This window comes from Chiloscyllium plagiosum, unplaced genomic scaffold (genome assembly GCF_037043375.1).
Source record: "Chiloscyllium plagiosum isolate Xiang-an unplaced genomic scaffold, Cpla_swu_hap1 HiC_scaffold_4, whole genome shotgun sequence".
In the NCBI taxonomy this organism is placed as follows: Eukaryota; Metazoa; Chordata; class Chondrichthyes; order Orectolobiformes; family Hemiscylliidae; genus Chiloscyllium; species Chiloscyllium plagiosum.
This window is the reverse complement of record NW_028270142.1, coordinates 104,548,003-104,566,667: the sequence shown is the minus strand read 5'-3', so window position 1 is coordinate 104,566,667 and position 18,665 is coordinate 104,548,003. Positions and strand designations below refer to the sequence as shown.

Sequence of the window (18,665 nt, the reverse complement as noted above, 5' to 3'; positions counted from 1 at the left end):
TCCTGTACAGAGAAAAAGAATGTTGTACAGATGGATTTTGTGAAGTGCAGTATATAAATTGGTAAGTTCAGAGATTGATAAAGTGCAAAGAACTTGCTGTACTTCATAGCTTAACACAGCATATCATCAAGATTTCATGGACATCAGCAAGGGTGAATATGTTACTAAAGCATTGCTCAGTATTATCCACAAATGTCCAATTGGAAATCTGGATGTGGGAAATTGCATTTTTGAATGTTAATAAAATTTGTCATAGACCTCTCTGCCTGGCATAATTTCTCTTATAAACTCCTCTTGTTTGCTATATATCAGCCTATTTCTTAGCTAGCTCCAAATTTCACTTTGAATTTCCATTGATTTGAGTTTAGTGAAATAGCTTTTCTGCTCAAATTTTATGAATCACCAGTGTATACTTTGCTTTGCCCATCATTGTATCTGATGGTTCCTACAGTGATCAGTGTTTCATGGGCTATCCAAAACTCAACTTGATAAGAAGTGCTATATCTGCACATTGTGCTTTTCTTGCGCCAGATTCTTGCAAATTGAGTTTTTAAATCAGCAGATGCAGTCTGGTTGGTATTGAATTGTTTGCACTAGCATTTTGGCCTATCTAGTTGTATTGCCAGCATAGTCTCACAACAATATTTAGGTTTTGTCGATGAAGTTTACCATCAACTGTACCGCTGATTTGTTCATTATTTAGCTGAAAAGGCTGCACTTGGTGAAAAGTTTGGTTTGACTCTGGTTGGGCTATTCATCATATTGAATCTTTCACTTGAATTGTTATTACACAGACTACTTTCTTTATGGACAAATTATGGTGATTACGACTCTTATCAAAGGTAATCAAGATATTTAACATAAATTCTGGCAACAGATACTTTTAAATTTCTGCCCCAGTTTAAAACGAATGTTTCTAAAACAATCTTGTCTAAGTTCACGGACTCTGTGCAAACAAACTTTGCTTCTTTTCTCCTTGGATGATTTGCAAACTAGCTTCCTCCTTTGTTTCATTTAGAGACATAGAGCTGAACAGCTTGAAAACAGACCCTTCTGTTAACTTGTCCATCCTGACGTGATATCCTAAATAAATCTAATCCCATCTGCCAACATTTGGCCCGTATCTTTCTAGACCCTTCCTTGTCTCTCTTAAACCCTTCCTATTCATACACCCATCCAGATACCTTTTAAATGTTGTAATTGTACCAGCCTCCACCACTTCCTCTAGCAGCTCATTCCATATGTACACCACCCTCTCCATGAAAACTTTTAAATCTTTTCCCTTTCATCTTAAACTTGGCCCTTTAGTTCTGGACTCACCCACCCCAGGGATAAGTCCTTGTCTATTTACCCTGTCCATGCTCCTCATGATTTTATGGACCTCTATTAGGTTACCCCTAATCCTCTGATGGTCCAGGGAAAACAGCCCCAGCCTCTTCATTCTCTCCCTAAAGTTCAATCCTTCCAACTATGGCAGTACTTTTAGATGTTTTCTGAACTCTTTCAAGTTTCACAACATCCTTCCTATAGCAGGGAGACTAGAATTGTACGCAGTATTCCAAAAGTGGCTTCTGATTAATAAAGTTCAGTACACACTTGTTTAACTGTTGCATATATCTTTCTTGTTTTAGTGATATGCTGTTAAAGATGTTCAGCCTTTTCTTAATAGTTGAATAACTCCCATAAATTAATTTACTTAAGCTTTTCTATAATTTCCTTTTACAGTTGTATCCATTAGCCTTTCTAAAAGTATATGCTTGAATTCTGATGCTTTATATTTGAATCCAAACTACATTGAATGTGGTCATCTTGTGATTGTTGTTCCTGTGGATTCCAATAGTCTCTTTTATTTTGTTTGCATTGCTTGCAATTACCAAATTTACACTGCCAAACTTGGCCTCATAAAGTACTGTGATTGTGAAAGTAAAGTGAACCATAGGAGCGGAGGTGGCAAAGTATTGGGAAGGAGCAAAGGATATTGAAGCATGATGTGATGATGGAGGGGCAAAAAGTTGCTGGAATAATCCAAAACACCCATTTGAAATAAGCATTAGGTTTCTTTTTAAAAAAATACAAACAAATCTAATTTGTCAATTGTAGTACCCCGAAAGTGAAATTTAGGTTCAATTGGGCAGAGCTTATGCACTGGCTAATTATACCAGTCATTAAGCAGCCTGACATGCTGCTTAAAGGGATACTGCAGGCCACTTATTTCATTCCGACAATTTGCCTGGTAGCATTTTAATGAGGTCATGGCCTCTGTTATAATGCTTACCATGTCAGTGTAACTTGTAAATAGTTGCAAACATGTAATAAACTACTTGTTTTAAACAAGAGCCCATTTTAGTTAGACCAAGAGACAGCTTTACTCCATCACACTGTACTTAGTAGGCCCTGCAGACTCCTTGATGTGAAGAGGATGGTGGCAGCATACCTACCCCATGGTGAGGTACAGACTTGACTTAATCATTACCCACAGACATTCTCTGGTTTTTACATTGGAACATACTGCATATCAAAAAGGTAAAGCATTGCAACACTTGAGATCTTTGTTAGCGGGCAAGTAATTTTATCTAGAATCAAATAAAGAGCTGCATATATTGGAAATCTGAAACAAAAAAATTGCTAGAGAAACTCAGCAGGTCTGACAGCACCTTTGGAGCAAAAAGAAGTCAACATTTTAAATATAGATCTGATGAAGGGTCACTGGATTTGAAACATTAACTTTTTTTCTCTCCACAGATGCTGCCATGCTTGGTGAGTTTCTCTAGCAATTTCTAGTTTTATAAATTCATATCAAATTAACTCCAGGATGGTGGCAGAGTAATAGGGCTCAGCCTAGGGCTCCTGTCTACTTTCTTTCTCTTTTCCTTTTGCTTTTGCTCTTTAGTTTCTCTGGAGAGTGGCAAGTGAAGGAGAGAATCTCTGGTGGCAGTGGGCAGAAATACCAGGATCCGTTAGACGCATCTCCACACACAGCCCAGGGTCTCCCAGCGAGTGATGTGCAGGACCCCAGGCTGACTGTCCTGGCCTGGCGTTGCAGGCTGATCAAAGGCTCCAGGTCCGCAGCTAGGCCTGGGCACTTGAATGAATGGAAGAGTTGACAAAAGGGATGGTGGAGGACCCTGTTAATGGGCGGCAGCATCTTAGAGAACTGTTGGATGAGGAACAGGATGTATGGAACCAGCACATTCCCAAGCCCAGCTTGGCTCCAGCTTGGACACGGCATTTGCGATTGTGGCAGTGGCAGAGGTCTACAACTGAGACCCCAGAGCATGTTACAGATTCAGGAACCCATTTCAGATACCCCAGCTGATGTGGAGCATCAAGAAGAAGACAGAAAGATGAACTTTGTTGCAGTAAAATCTTGCATTATATTCAGTGCTTCAAGACGATATCAGAGTGTAGTGACACTTTGCACCTAACATGTAAAAAGATACTTTTCACTGTATTTTTATATGCATGTGACAAATCTAAGTCTAATTTACCAGTTAATTGAACAATTGTTAATGAGCAACACAGGGAGAAAGTGACCTCTTCATCAGGAATATTGGGAAACGTCAACTCTCCCGCTCCTCGGATGTTGCTTGACTGGCTGGCTGTGCTTTTCCAGCACCACACCTTTTGACTCTTAATCAGCGACACAATCTGATCCAGAGCATGACTTAGAAGCACAGAACCTTTTCAATGCAGAAAGAGGCCATTCAGCCCATTGTGTCTGCTAGTTCGGTGGGGAGAGCGACGCAAACCAAGGACTGTTGAAGGGAATGGTCCTTGTGGAAGGCAGAGAGGGGTAGGGAGGGGAAGATGTTCTTGGCGGTGGGGTCTATTTGGAGTTGGCAAAAGTGTTTAAGGATGATGCGTTGGATACGGAGACTGGTGGGGTGACAGGTGAGGACCAGGGGGACTCAGTCTTTATTGCGTATTGTTGGGGAAGGGGGGGTTATAGCAGTGGAACGGGGAATGGAGGTGTGTAGTGAAGGGCTGTCTGGAAGACAGGGGGAGGAAAAGCACATTGTTCAAAATAGGTGGACATCTGGAAAACTCGTGACTGGAACGTCTCCTTGTCCGAGCAGATGAGGTGGAGAAATTGGGAGAATGGGATGGAATTCTTGCAGGATGCTGGGTGGGAGGACGTGTTGTCCAGATAGTTATGGGAGTCTGTAGGTTTGTAGAAAACATTCATCTGGAGACTGTTGCGGGAGACAGTTTTTTACAAACCTACAGATGCTGCAGGGACTGACCGGACCCCTCAGTCACCACCCATTTCAATTTCCCCAACCACTCCCCTTTCTGACATGACCATCCTTGACCTCCTCCAGTGCGGAGGAACAACACCTCATTTTCCACCTGGGCAGCCTACAGCCTGGATGACTCAACATTGAGTTCTCCAATTTCAAATACCCCCCCTTCCCCTCCCCACCCCTTCTCCTCCCCACCCCTTCCACTACTCCTTGCCACCAATCGGATTCATTCCTCCCACTGACCAACCAGGTTGTACCCTTTACCTGTCTTCACCTCCCCCACTTCACCACCCTGCCCCTGCCAACTCCTTTATCTGCAGCTCCCCCCACATTCACCCCCAGTCCTGAAGAAGGGTTACACCCGAAATGTTGACTTCTCCACCTCCTGATGATGCCTGGCTTGCTGTGTTCTTCCAGCCTCCTGCCTGTGTATTTCGGATTCCAGCATCTGCAGTTTTTTTTGTCTCTAGACAAACATTTTCAGCAATATGTCTTTTCAACAATATTCAAATTCAGTACTACCAAGTGATTGCATTATTTTCAGTTGTTGTTGCACTCCACAGATGAACACAGGAATGTTTCTAATTTCTGAATGAATACGGAACTTAGATGTGAAAAAGGAATAATGTTTTTTAAAAAGACAACCTGTATTTCATTTTAAACTTCTTCAGAGTGGTAATTTTACATTTTTAAACTAGCTTTGGTATCTGAACATGGAACCTGCAGGGTAGTTTATTATTGTGTTGTTCTGGCCTGCCTCCCAACCACTCAACCATATGCAAGCTTTCACTAACCCAAACATTGGATCCATGTCGTATCATTCATCTGGTCCAACTCACTCATCCTTGCTGGATTGGATCTTGGAATGCCAGTACCTCAAATGTAAAAACCATATCCATGTGTTTAAACTTCTACAAGTCTGTCTCTTTTCTTCTTTTTCTTCTTGCTGCCATTAATTCAGCCTTACAATTCCCGGTCCATAAAATTCCCATTCTGCCTTTGGTTTGTTGTTCACAGCCGTATCTTTGCCTCACCATTGGGGGCTGCATTTTAGTGGTCATAGGCATTGCCCACCTAAACATCAGTACACCTTCCTTAATATTTTGGATAAGGATTAGATTCCACATCCTAATTTCTATTTAATGGCTTGTTCTGTCATTTCTAAGGTAAACTGGAATATTTTGTTCTGGTAACAGAGCTGTGATAATCAAATTGTTATTGTGTTATTCATTCAAAGAACTCTGAAATAAAGGCAATATCACCTTGGAACTGCATGTTGTGTGACTTGATTAAACTACAGTTAGCCAACTGCAATACACTACTTTGTCTACATGTCTTTACATTTTTTAATGTTGGAATTGTGTTGCATCGCTACCACCCATTATTGTTCCTGTGCCGGTTATGCTGCTGTAATGTTACTGATGGCATTAGTGCATATGGCAACATGGCAAACCATCATAGGAGGGCTTTTTTTCTCTCACATGCTGCCAACAGAAAATATTACTATCCGTGGGTCACCAACTATTTTATTTTCATTGCTAACCTGTGCAGAGCATCTTCCAATATCAGATCTATGATCAGAAAACTGAAATGTCAACTGCAACATTAAATGATTATGAATGTACTGAAATTGTCTTTGTATTTCACTATTTCTCTGAAAATGTATGTACTATGAAATGGCTGGATACCAGACTACCAGCTACAAATTGAAAGGGAAGCTTAGCTTTGTCCTTTCACCACTCATGAGAAACTCTTTGCTCCTTTTCCATGTTCAAACAGAAATCAGCTTCCCTGTTTCACAAGTTCTTTGTGCAGATCAAGTAATGCATCAAAAAATTAACCCAGCAATATATGTAAATCAAAAATCTTAGATTCATAGAAATAGCATTCCAACAAATGTTATGCTGAATTGAGGTTCCATAGATTCAATTTAATTTGCTTTCCTCCCCACCAGCTGTCTTGCTGTTCATAATTATTGTATGTGTAAGCATTTATTGCTTCTGAATTTCATATATTGAATGATTTATTGGCTGAAAAATGAAAAGGTTTAAAGGTTAGCAAGCCAGATAAGTTTGAGTGCTGAGTTCCATTATCATTATCAGTGTTGCAGTTAAAGTGTATTCTTGTGGAGTTCCCACTAATTAACTGACTAACATAGCAGTATGAAGTGGTGATCCTTTCTTTGTGGCACTGAATAGTTTTCTGCAGGGAATTATCCTGGCTGGATTTCTGAAAGGGCTGTGTACAGAATAGCAATGACATGCCTTGTAAATACAGTAGTACTGTGCAGATATACTATGTATATCATTGAGATGCAAATTCATTATCCTGTGACTTAAAGCATTCAATGTGTGCGTACTAATTGAAGGGAAGGAATAAATTTACAGAACATGGTGTAGTGTGCAAATTTTATGTATCTTATTGAGAATGTGGATTGTTTTGATCACTCGATTTATTTCTACTGTTTGCAGCACTGGGTATTAAAACAAAATGGTGACATTGTGTGACTTGAGCTGTATTTATTTAAACAGTTAAAGGCTGATGTATGATATTATTTTGCTCTGCATTCACAAATATTACTCATTCCCATAGGTGCTAACACAGAACAAGCTTTCTCATTTTTTATTAGGTCCATGGAGTCTGCTCCACCGTTTAATCTTTGTTGACAAGTTTCCAACCTCTATTCTCCTGACTTCTCCCCGTAATGTTTGATCCCATTACTAATCAGGAACCTATCTATCTCTGTCTTAAATACTCTCAATGACTTGGCCTCTCTAGCCCTTTGCATCAATGAATTCTACAGATTCATCACCTTCTGGCTTTTTATTTTTCTTGTACAGTATCTCAAAATGGTGCCAGATTGTGATTATATCACTTTTTACTATATCTCTGAAGATAAATGTGACAATAAATAAGTCATTCATTCATTCAACTACCAACTGAATCTACATGCTAACCTTAAGAATCCTGAAATAGGACTCCTAAGTGCCTTTGTACTTCAGATTGCCAAAGCCTTTCTAATTTAGAAAGTAATCTATGCCTCTATTCTACGTAGCAAAGTGCATAACCATACACTTTCCCACATTGTATTCCATCTGTCACTTTTTCGCCCATTCTGCAGCATGTCCAAGTCATTCTGTAGTCTCCCTGCCTCCTCAACATTACCTGTACCTTCATCTATGTGTCATTTTCTTTGTATCTTTGTTTCAACTCAAGGCTTGCCTCGTGTAACAGCTACACTATATCATTGAAAAATGACATGATTCACGTGCTTTCAGGGGAATTATCCTAAGGAAAGTTAAACCCTGCTTTGAACGATTTAAGTGCCAGCTGTCAGTTAAGAGGTAAATAATATTCACTGCCATTTGTAAATGGATCAACTATAACCCGATCGGCTGAGGGCTCATTCTGCCTCTTCTGCTAATGATAACACTAATCATTAGCAGATGATGATCCTGAGTGTGATTTTGCAGAAACTATGTATGCCTAATTTACCTATTTCTGAATGTGCTCTGTATTATAAGAATGAAATATCTGCAGTATAAAATCAGTTTATATAATCTCCCTAATGTTTAATAAGATTCTCACTTATGCAATGAACCATTATGTCTTGTTACTGCATGTAAACAACAAAAACAAACAGTGGCTCAGACTTTACCAATGGCCCCACAGATAAATGGACTGCCTGGTGTGATGCTTAGCTAGTAACTGCCTGTTTTCAATTTCCATGTTTAGTTAATAGATTTCAACTAGAATTCAGTGTTAAAATTATATTAGTACCCTTGCACAGAACAGTGAAAATTATCTGAATTATGATTACAGTGAATACTGTCTGAAAATGTACATGTGCAAGCATGCGCTGAGAATATAATTTGGTTCAGCTGCATTTACCCCAGACAAGCCTCACATGTGAAGAACAGCTAAAAGGCCATGATTTTGTAAGACTGTAGACATGCATGTAAACATACCTGACCTTATGTCAATATCTTCAGGAAAGGAATGGATCATAATTAGAGTAGAAGGTGATGCAGTTTACAAAACTCGAATTTCTATTTTTGAATGTTCAGTTGTAAAAAGCAATCTGTTGTGTGCACAGTTCAGCTCTAAAGATTTTTAAAATGGTGCCTTCCTTGTGAGATTTAAAGTCCATGTTTTGTATTGTACTAATGATAGTGAAGGAATCTCTTTCTCCCCTCCCCCCTTACAGCTTCGTTCCTGTCGCAGTGGTTGGTAGGAGCTAGGGGTGAAGAGTAGAGGTCAGTAGCATTTGTATACAAAACACGTGATTGTAGGTTTAATGTGGAAGAAAAAAGTGGCAAAACTTTCAAAGTTTATATGGTTTTACAACATGTTTACTAGATAGGCAAGTGAGCTTTAAAAATAGATATGGAATATGTGAGTTTGCAGTTTGTGTATGAAGGTTATTTCAGAGTATTGTATAAACTTTTAAAACTTGTGCTGCAGCTGCACACATTTCAGAACAGCTAAGTTTATAGGAAATAAGTTTATACGTAGTTGCAGATGTGTAGAATAATGGCCATTGACAGCTTTCCATTATACACTTAACAGCTTCAATGGATTAGCTGGGCGTTTCTTACACAGTCATTGAGGGATTAGTCTGACCTTCCTTGACCCCTGGTTTAGCATTATGCAAGACTCAGGGTTTTATGCTGCACAATAGAGACATTCAGCACCTCATTACTCTAAAAATTCAAACTGAATGGGCCCTTTTGCACATCATTACCTAAGAAAGCAGGTTTTGGGTGTGTTTCTGAAGTGGGGGCTGGCCTTTGGAGGTAGTCTGATTTAAACGAGCAAGTCAGAGCTCTAGATTATTCAGTGCAAAGTTTAGTTGCTGAACAGTTCAGTTACACCATGGAATCCACAAGAAAAAAACAGAAGGAACTTACTTTATCTGAGAAGATTCAAGTGCTTGAATTGCTTCAGAGGCAAAAAATATCCCAGATGGAATTGGCAAAGCGCTTTGGTGTTACACAGCCTGTCATCTCCAGGCTAATCAAGAACAAGGAAAAAGTATTAATGGAATGGCACAATAACAGCAATCCAGATCGTAAAAGGAAAAGAGAAGGGAGGGATACTGATGTGGATACTGCCCTCTTACAGTGGTTCCAGGTTGCCAGAGCACAACATGTAGTTGTCTCAGATGAAGCCTTGGCTGCAAAGGCCAAGGGCCTGGCAGATGCTATGCAGATCAGAAATTTTGTTCCAACTGTTGGCTGGATCAACAGGTGGAAAGCTCGTCATGGTCCCTTTCTGCAACAAGCACATGGAGAAATAGATGGCAGAAGTCAGTCATCAGGCAGTGCATCACAAGAGGTTGTGCCACCAGAAGGAATGACTGAAGAAGAATTTCATCAGTATGTGGAACAAGCTGCTATTAAAGTGTGTGTTTGGGATATAGCTGATCAAGAACCAGGAAACGCCATGAAAGCAATTACGAAATCAGAAGCTATTGATGTTGAGGAAGAGAAAACTATCCCTACTTTTAAGATGGCAAGAGGAAGTAATGGCCAAATAACACCTTTGTTGAACCAATATAATACGTAAGTTTAATTGCTTTTCGAGACAACTTTTAATGAGTTTCCTAAATTTTCAAAAATAAAGACCCTAAATACATTTTAGGGTTTTTTCCTATTTTACTTCCCCTATAGTGAGTTGCACTTTGCATTATACTTTTCTGCTGCCAAGATTTAGATTTAAATATGTATTGTATTATCTTGACTCAGTTGATCACCTGCTTGCCTCTGAGGAGGTTTTGGTTCAATTAGTTTCAGATTTGAGTTTATAGTCTGAATTGACGTTTGATCCAATATTTTGGAGATGCTGCATTGTTGAAGACAAACCAATAAATTTAGGTGTCATGTGTCTTCTGAAGTGGATGTAAAAGATAGTCATAGAGATATACAGCATGAAACTGACCCTTCGGTCTAACTCATCCATGCCGACCAAATATCCTAAATTAATCTCGTCCCATTTGCCAGCACTTGGCCCATATTCCTCTAAACCCTTCCTATTCGTCCAGATGCTTTTAAATATTGTAACTGTATCAGCCTCCACCACTTCCTCTGGAAGCTCGTTCCATACATGCATCACCCTCTCCGTGAAAAAGCTGCCCATTCTGTCCCTTTTACATCTTTCCCCTCTCACCTTAAACCTATGCCTTCAAGTTCTGGAGTCCACCCCAGGGAAAAGACCTTCTCTATTTACCCTGTCCATGCCCCTCATGATTTTATAAACCTCTGTATGGTCACTCCTCCACAACCAATGCTCCAGGGAAAACAGCCCCAGCCTATTCAACCTGTCCCTATGGCTCAAATCCTTCAACCCTGGCAACATCCTTGTAAATCTTTTCTGAACCCTTTCAAGTTTCACAACATCCTTTGTATAGGAAGGAGACCAGCATTGCGCACAATGTTCCAAAAGTGGCCTAACCAATGTCCTGTACAGCTGCAACATGATCTCCCCATTCTGATACTCAATGCTCTGATCAGTAAAGGAAAGCATACCCAACACCGCCTTCACTATCCTATCTACGGTGTCTCCACTTTTAAGGAACTATGAACCTGCACTCGGAGGTCGCTTTGATCAGCAACACTCCCCAGCACCTTATCATTAAGTGTACAAGTCCTGCCCTGGTTTGCCTTTCCAAAATGCAGCACCTCACATTTCTGTAAATTAAAACTCTATCTACCAGAAAAGTATGAAAACTCCCTTTGTTATCCTGACCCACAAACCTCTTTTTCATCCTGCATCACTGAAAGATTATACCATCCTAATTTATTTGGAGTTTCTTGAATCTTGGTGTATTGAAATTGATTGACATCTTTGCCTACATAACTGTCGTTATACCTCAAAAATATCCAACCAGCTGTGAAACATTTTAGAATATTGAGGACAATGTAGAAGGGGTGGACGATGTAAGTTATTCACTCAATGTGACATTCATTTTGGTAGCCAGTTTACTGGATAGAGAGCTTAAGGCCATCGGATAATCTCTTGAAACTAAAGGGCTAATCAGTGGCTTTCAGCTTTAAGGGAGCAACTGGCTGTGATGGATGTTAAGAAGAAGGAAGGTTTTCTCGATGCTGGTTCCACCTTCATAAAAATTACCCAGATGCAGGATGGAGCTGGAGAGTTGACAGGTTGGCTGCTTGCGTTGTTTTTACCTCCCTCTTTCTTGGTTGTAATGGCTGCTGAAATTCCAGGTTAAATAGTTGAACCCTGAATCTTTTTCCCTCCTTTCATATAGTTCAGAGACATTGACAGTAGTTGTGATATATCACCTTATCACACCAGTAATAAACATCCAACTGAATTAAATTGGCAAATGCTGCTGGTTGCTGCTAAAGAGAAGAAACAGAAATAATTTACAATTGTAATATACCTCATCACACTAGAAATGTCCCAAAGTGTTTTTTACAGGTAACAAATCACTTCTGGAGTCTTCTGTCAAGTGTAATGTAAGCAAAATTTTGTCATTACGTTATGCACAGCAGCTAGATAAATAATGTCTACCTGTTTTAGGTGATATTGGTTAAAAGACACCAAGAGAAATTCCATTAAGAGGTGTCAACATCTATCTGGGACAAGATCTTAGTTTAGTATTCCATTTAGGGGATGACACTTAGATCAATAAATGACAACGTTTACAACTCTCATTACTCATTCAAGGCATGTGGGTTGGCTAGCTAGGCCAGTATTTATTGCCAATCCCTATTCACCCAGAGGGCAATTGAGAGTCAACCATGTTGTGCATCTGGAGTGACATGTAGGCCAGACGAAGCAAAAATGGCAGATTTCCTTGCCTAAAGTATATTAGTAAACTAGATGAGTACTTATGATATTTGATGATGGTTAAATGGTCACCATTGGGCTAGTTTTTAATTCCAGATTTTTCTGAAATTCAAATTTCATCATCTGCCATGATGGAATTTGCACCCATGTCCTTGGAACGTTAGCCTGCAGTCTGGATTATAAATCCAGTGACATTAGATTAGATTAGATTAGATTAGATTAGATTACTTACAGTGTGGAAACAGGCCCTTCGGCCCAACAAGTCCACACCGACCCGCCAAAGCGTAACCCACCCAGACCCATTCCCCTACATTTATCCTTTCACCTAACACTACGGGCAACTTAGCATGGCCAGTTCGCCTAACCTGCACATTTTTTGGATAGTGGGAGGAAACCGGAGCACCCGGAGGAAACCCACGCAGACACGGGGAGAATGTGCAAACTCCACACAGTCAGTCGCCTGAGGCGGGAATTGAACTCTGGTCTCTGGCGCTGTGAGGCAACAGTGCTTGCCACTGTGCCGCCTACTAGGCCACTGCCTCCTCAAGTATCAGCCTATAACATGCGACCAAGTCATGTGCTTCCAGCTGAGCTGAGCCGAGCCAGTTGTGTTTTATTAATTTGTTTGTGAATCTGGCTGTCGCCGGCTGGGTCAGCATTTATTGCTGACCTTTAATTGTCCGTAAACTGAGGGCCTTGCTAGAGCCATTTCAGAGGGCAGTTAAAGAGTCTACCATTTTGCTGTGGATTTGGTGTCGCATTAAGGATGGCAGATTTTTTGTTTTTATAAAAAAGGGTCATTAGACATTCAAGGCCTTCAAGAGACATTGGATGTTTATTTGGATAAAGATAATGTGTAAGGGTATGGGAAAAAGCAGAAGATTGGCACTATTTTATGGTGCTCATTTTAAACAAAAATGGAAATTGCTGAAAAAACTCAACATGACTGCTAGTATCTGTGGAGAGAAAGCAGAATCACTTTTTTGGGTTCAGTGATTTTTTTTTCAGGATCCTTCTTTTTGTTTCAGATCTCCAGCATCTGCAGTCTTTTTTTATGGTGCTAATTTAAAGAGTTGGTGCAGGCAGAATAAGTGAAATGGCTGTAACGGTTTAGTGTTTAGCTGTGATCAGAACCCTGTGATTATTTCCCCTTCAGTTTTGAAGTAGTTTAGCATGCTTATCTCTATACTGGATGAATTAATTCAGGCAAAGTTGGGGAATTAGACTTCTCTTTTCTGTAAGATGCCTTTAATTGCCTTTTAAATGTATATCAAGATTAGATTGGTGCTGGAAAAGCACAGCAGGTCAGGCAGTATCCGAGGAGCAGGAAAATCGACGTTTTGGGCAAAAGCTCTTCATCAGGAACCTGATGAAGGGCTTTTGCCCGAAGCATTGATTTTCCTGCTTCTCGGATGCTCCCTGACCTGCTGTGCTTTTCCAGCACCATTATAATCTTGACTCTAATCTCCAGCATCTGTACTACCCGCTTCCAGCTTTTAAATTTATGTAGCCATCAGGAAAACTATTTCTCTACATATAATCACAAGCAACTAAAAAATTGCAATGTTTTAAAAAATAGTGAATACACTTGTTCATAAACAATGTGAAACTTTGGATGTGGTTTTACACCTTGTAAATTCATAAACTCCACAAGAAGACATGCTGCGGTTGACGTCAAATCATAAATATTTTGAAACACCTTTATTGTGCACTAAAGCTTTGGGTCATTATTGAGCTGAAATATTCATGCAATTTTGAAAATTTATTTTAATACAGGCCTTATGGAAGGATTTCTGCTTCAAGAAAAGATATCTGTATGGAAGTGCCTAGTAGTTCTTACTCACAGCCTGGAACCTCAGGCTACCAGTCTTATGCATTTCCTAGGTGGATAGCCCCAGAGGCAGGACGAAAACGAAGTGAAGGGAAATCTCTGTTAACTACTCAGCCACAGCTGAGTAACAGCTTTGAAGGATTGGACAAGGCAGAGACTCATCAAATTACAAATATATCGCTTTCTCCAACCTGTGCTAGAATACCCTCAACATCATCTCCTAGACCTCTTACAAGAGATGACCTTTTATTTCTGCAGCAGCATCAAACGGGCATCCCACGCTATGGAACCAGGAATGAGACTGAAGTGCCAGCAGCATCCACAGAAGAGCAAGAGCTTATTCTAGAAAACCAAAGGAAATTTGGATTGTACCTTGATGAGAAAAGGGAAAGTCTTAAAAGATTACATGTACTGGAGGAAGAACTGCTCAGAGCTAAAATTGAAGTTGAACAATTAAAAGCATCACGACTGCGAGAATTGTCAGTGCTCAAGGACTCCTGAAAGGAGAACCTTCATTGCTTGTTTATTCAGCTCTGTGATCCTGACTGTGACATTTTACCAAGGAACATTGTTGAGATGAAAAGAGTGAATTCCAATGAGGATTCTCCCATTAAAGCACACTGACTTTGCTGGAAGAATCAAGGGACCTTATAAAAGTTTACCCTGATTTTTATCAGCAGTTTAGCAGGATGATAGACCAGACTGGTATATGATAATATTGAATTTAAAAACAGTAAATCTGCTTTGGTCAGTGAATAAATATCACATGATATATAACTGAGTCTAACAGATGAGATGTTGTAAGTTTAAACTCACTCTGCTTTGTGTTCATTGATGTAAATTGTGGAGGCAATACAGCAGTTGGCATCGATATCCATGGGCTGATTATCATTCCCTTTCAGCACCACTATATCGCCATTTTGTTAGAAATAGCGCCTTTGAACACTAGATATTTAATTAACTTTGGTTGTAGAACACGTTTTAATAACATGCCTTTTTATTGTATTCTAACTCTTCAGAAATGTTATTTAGGACAGTAAGAGATCCTTATGGTTTATTGGTTGATGTTGAGGGAATAACATACCTCATGACAGTTGTGATAACCACTGTGTAATATTTTGATAGTTCTTTGGCAGCCCATTCCATTTGTTTGCCAGCTCTTGTGCAAAGTAGTAATTTGTCCAATTTGAATAACACCAGCAATCTGTCAGCCTTGCTTTCAAACTTACCAAGTGAAAGATTTCTTTTTCATCTCCTTGTTATCCATGTCAGTTCCATTTCAACTTACATGCTTTTTAAAAAATTAAATACAGTAGTTCACTCAGTAATAAAAACAAAATACTGCAGATACTGGAAATTGTAAATAAAAACATTGCTGGAGAAACACAACAGGTCTGGCGGCATCTGTAGAGAGAGAAAGTTAATGTTTTGAATTCAGTATGACTTTTGTCAAACTCAAGAAGAAGAGGTGCATCATCACGTTGAACTCGAAACGTTAAACCTGTTTCTCTCTCCATAGATGCTGCTACATGTATTATGTTTCTTCAGCACTTTCTGCTTTTTAGTTAACTCTAGTTTAAACAAACTAGTGTATCTTTTAGGTGACTTTCAAAGGATTTCACAGAAATGTGTTCATCGTGGGCAAGCAAAGGCAATTCAGCTATCTTCTGAGTCCAAGGGCAAGCTCAGCTTATAAATTATAATTTTGCATTTAAATAACAGGCTAAAAATAATGTTTTCTCACATGTAAAGAATGAAGTACCTGCTCAAGTACTTAACTCCTGGCAAATCCCACAGAATTGCATATATTGCCCCACATTCAAGGCAGCTAATTCTTTATTAACTTTTAGAGCTGTCAATTGAATTGTGAATTTGCAACCACCACCTCCTCTCTCTTGCTTAATGATAATAAGTTGAAGACAGTAGCTGAGCCTTAATTGTACTTACAGTTGGCAATTGGAAATTGTTAAAGGGCTGGCTGTTGAAATAACGTGCTACAGTTCTGCTGACTTTATCTGTCCTCCTGCATTGCTGATGTCAGGATTTCGTTTTGTGGGATTGTGGTCCACCTTCATTTCCCTCCCCCAGAAATGGTCAGATATGGTTCGAGGGCCTGTTGCCATTTAGGATAGATCCCAAATTCTGGACTGTTCCATGAAAAGGTTTTTATTCTTGTAAGATTGATAGCATATACCTGAAGCATTGCAGTTTTGTGCATCAGTCTTCCCCATTTGCATCTTATGCTAAAATGTTTCTTTGTTAAAATAAATTGTGGCACCTCAGAAGCATACACATTGTATTTTACAGCTGTGTTCACCTAGGCACTTGTAGATAAAATTTGGTTAAGTCTGTTGGTTGGATGGCTAGCATGTGATTCAGAATAATATCTAACATTATGACTTTGAAACCCATTCAGGCTGAGGTGAGCTTGCTATCTGTTTCCTTGACCTATCCCAGAGAGACAAACTACCACTGATTAGAACTGTCCAGAAAGTGTCTTAGGGTGAAGCATCAGTAGACATTTGGGGCATGAACCAGAATGCATATAACATGGCAGATTTCATAATGTGTGGCCTGGGCCAAAATTTGGCAAAATAATCTTTCTATGACAGTAAAAGAGCTAAGTAGTTTGTGTGGGTTTCCTACTTTCATATTTTAAAAATCTGACCATAAGATGATTAACATAGCTTTTTTTCTTATTTTGTTATTAATTGTTGTGGCTCACGCTTACATTTAAGATAAAGCAGCTTGTTGCAGAGGCAGTTTGCAAATACATGATCAGTTTCAAGCTCTAGAGAAACCAATCAGAATTTACAAGAAACTCTGCATTAATTGGCTCAAGCCAGAGTAGGACTGGATTCTTAATATCTCAGGTTATAAGGCTTTCAATAGAAACAAGTTATGTAAAAAGGGAGAAGGTGTGGCAGTCTTGGTCACAAATAGTCTAATCCCCCCTGAATGAGATGTGTTCCTAGATAGAATCTATGTGGTTGGAGGTGAGAAACTGTGAGGGAGCCATGACCTTGTTGGGTAGTTATTATAGAGGGGCGAACTTAGTTAACCTTTTCATAACCTTAGAGTAGGAAGTCTAATAAAATAAGACTAATAATTCTAGTCTGAGGCATTATTTGTAAGTTTAAGAGATGCCAGGAGAGGCCAGCCAGGTGGGATGTGCAGCTGGGGAGTATGGCAAGTCCTGAACATGGCCAGTGTCCTAAATGACCATGTGCTGGAACTGCTCCCAGCTGCAGAAGATGGAGCACTCCCTAACCAGTATTGTCACAAAGCTGGTTCTTTTTTCTAAAAGCTGTTCCTTTTCTCCAGAATACTATGTTTTTTTTCCAGAGAGGTCGTAAAACAGTCCAGGCTCCGAATCGACTGGTTTGTACAGTGTTGAAAGGGTTTACTGAGAGGCGTTTTGTTTATATGTAAACAGATGAAACTGTAGACCAAAGCTTTTACGTTTTAGAAGTGACCTGTATATTGAAAGGGGAGTAGTCAGTCCCAGAAGCTGAAGTCTTGTTTTAGTTCAGTTCAGCAGAGGACTAAAACAGGCTGCTAGACTCTCTCTCTTTCTGCCCTTCTAACTTAGACCTGTAAGCCTATGTTTCAGTTTTACTCTATGTTTAAGGGGTTTGTTTATTGGGACTGTTGTGTACTTTCGGAACAGCATAATTAAGTCTGGTTTGGATAGACTGAGTTCTGTGGGTATTCTTTATTCTGCTCTTTATGTTTCATTCCATAATTTTGTGAATAAATTTTTGTCTGTTTTAAAACCTGGTAGTCAACCTAGCTAACTTCAGGTAATTTTGACTGTACACTTACCAAAACAAATAGCAAAGTTTCAGTCTGGACTGCCTGCTTACGAATGTTTTGAGTGGTCTGGCATAGTACATAACAGTATTCAATTTTGAAAGCTGATGGAGCTGGTATCTTGGAGGAATGCGGTCAGAGGCAAGCTTCTGGCACCATAAGTGGCTTGACTGTACAGGGAGGGGAGAATAAGAAAGAATAAGCAACAATGACAGAGGATACTTCAGGTGGGTGAGCAGACAGGTGTTTCTGTGGCTGAAGACGTGACTCCAGAATGGTGTATTGTCTTCCTGGTGCTAAGGTCAAGTTTGTCACTGAACAGCTGCAGGGCATTCTGAAATGGGAGTGTGATGAGTTAGAGGTTGTGGTTTTTCCTTTTTTTTATAATTCATTCACGGGATGGAGGGATCACCAGCTTGGCCGGCATTTATTGCTCATCCTTAATTGCCCAAAGGGCAGTTGAGTCAACCCCATCACATGTAGAGCAAACCATCTCAGATTGGCAGTTTCCTTCCCAAAAGGACATAGAGTCATAGACATATACAGCATGGAAACAGACCCTTCGGTCCAACCTGTCCGTGCCAACCAGATATCCCAACCCAATATAGTCCCTCCTGCCAGCATCCGGCCCATATCCCTCCAAACCCTTCCTATTCGTATACCCATCCAAATGCCTCTTAAATGTTACAATTGTACCAGCCTCCACCACATCCTCTGGCAGCTCATTCCATGCATGTACCATCCTCTACGTGAAAAGGTTGCCCCTTAGGTCTCTTTTATATCTTTCCCCTCTCACCCTAAACCTATGCCCTCTAGTTCTGGACTCCCAAACCCCAGGAAAAAGACTTTGCCTATTTATTCTATCCATGCCCCTCATAATTTTGTTAACCTCTATAAGGTCATCCCTCATCCTCCGACGCTCCAGGGAAAACAGCCCCAGCCTGTTCAGCCTCTCCCTGTAG

At 39.9% G+C, this 18,665-nt stretch overlaps 3 protein-coding genes across 5 annotated transcripts in view; 2 read left to right on the top strand and 1 right to left on the bottom strand.

Moving 5' to 3' along the window:
• Positions 1-18,665, bottom strand: part of rnf41l (ring finger protein 41, like) — a 389,670-nt gene that overhangs the window by 128,220 nt on the left and 242,785 nt on the right. The window lies entirely within an intron of this gene.
• The window catches only part of rad54b (RAD54 homolog B), a 210,860-nt gene that overhangs the window by 74,676 nt on the left and 117,519 nt on the right, over positions 1-18,665 (top strand). The window lies entirely within an intron of this gene.
• LOC122548990 (uncharacterized) lies at positions 9,055-17,648 on the top strand. Of its 2 annotated transcripts, none has more exons than XM_043688058.2 (2): positions 9,055-9,808; positions 13,836-17,648. In XM_043688058.2, exons 1-2 carry the CDS (start codon positions 9,120-9,122, stop codon positions 14,389-14,391), a joined length of 1,245 nt encoding a protein of 414 aa, XP_043543993.1. In that variant the 5' UTR covers positions 9,055-9,119; the 3' UTR covers positions 14,392-17,648. The 2 variants fall into 2 exon arrangements, 1 of the variants encoding a protein (XP_043543993.1); XR_015756853.1 differs by lacking the exon at positions 9,055-9,808 and adding an exon at positions 11,351-11,407 and having other exon boundaries at positions 13,836-13,960.

Excerpts from the sequence above, each read along its gene's own strand:
- LOC122548990 (XM_043688058.2), top strand. The coding sequence starts at position 9,120 with ATGGAATCCACAAGAAAAAAACAGAAGGAACTTACTTTATCTGAGAAG. Across the intron at positions 9,809-13,835 it reads TTGTTGAACCAATATAATAC|GCCTTATGGAAGGATTTCTG; the intron begins GTAAGTTTAATT and ends ATTTTAATACAG.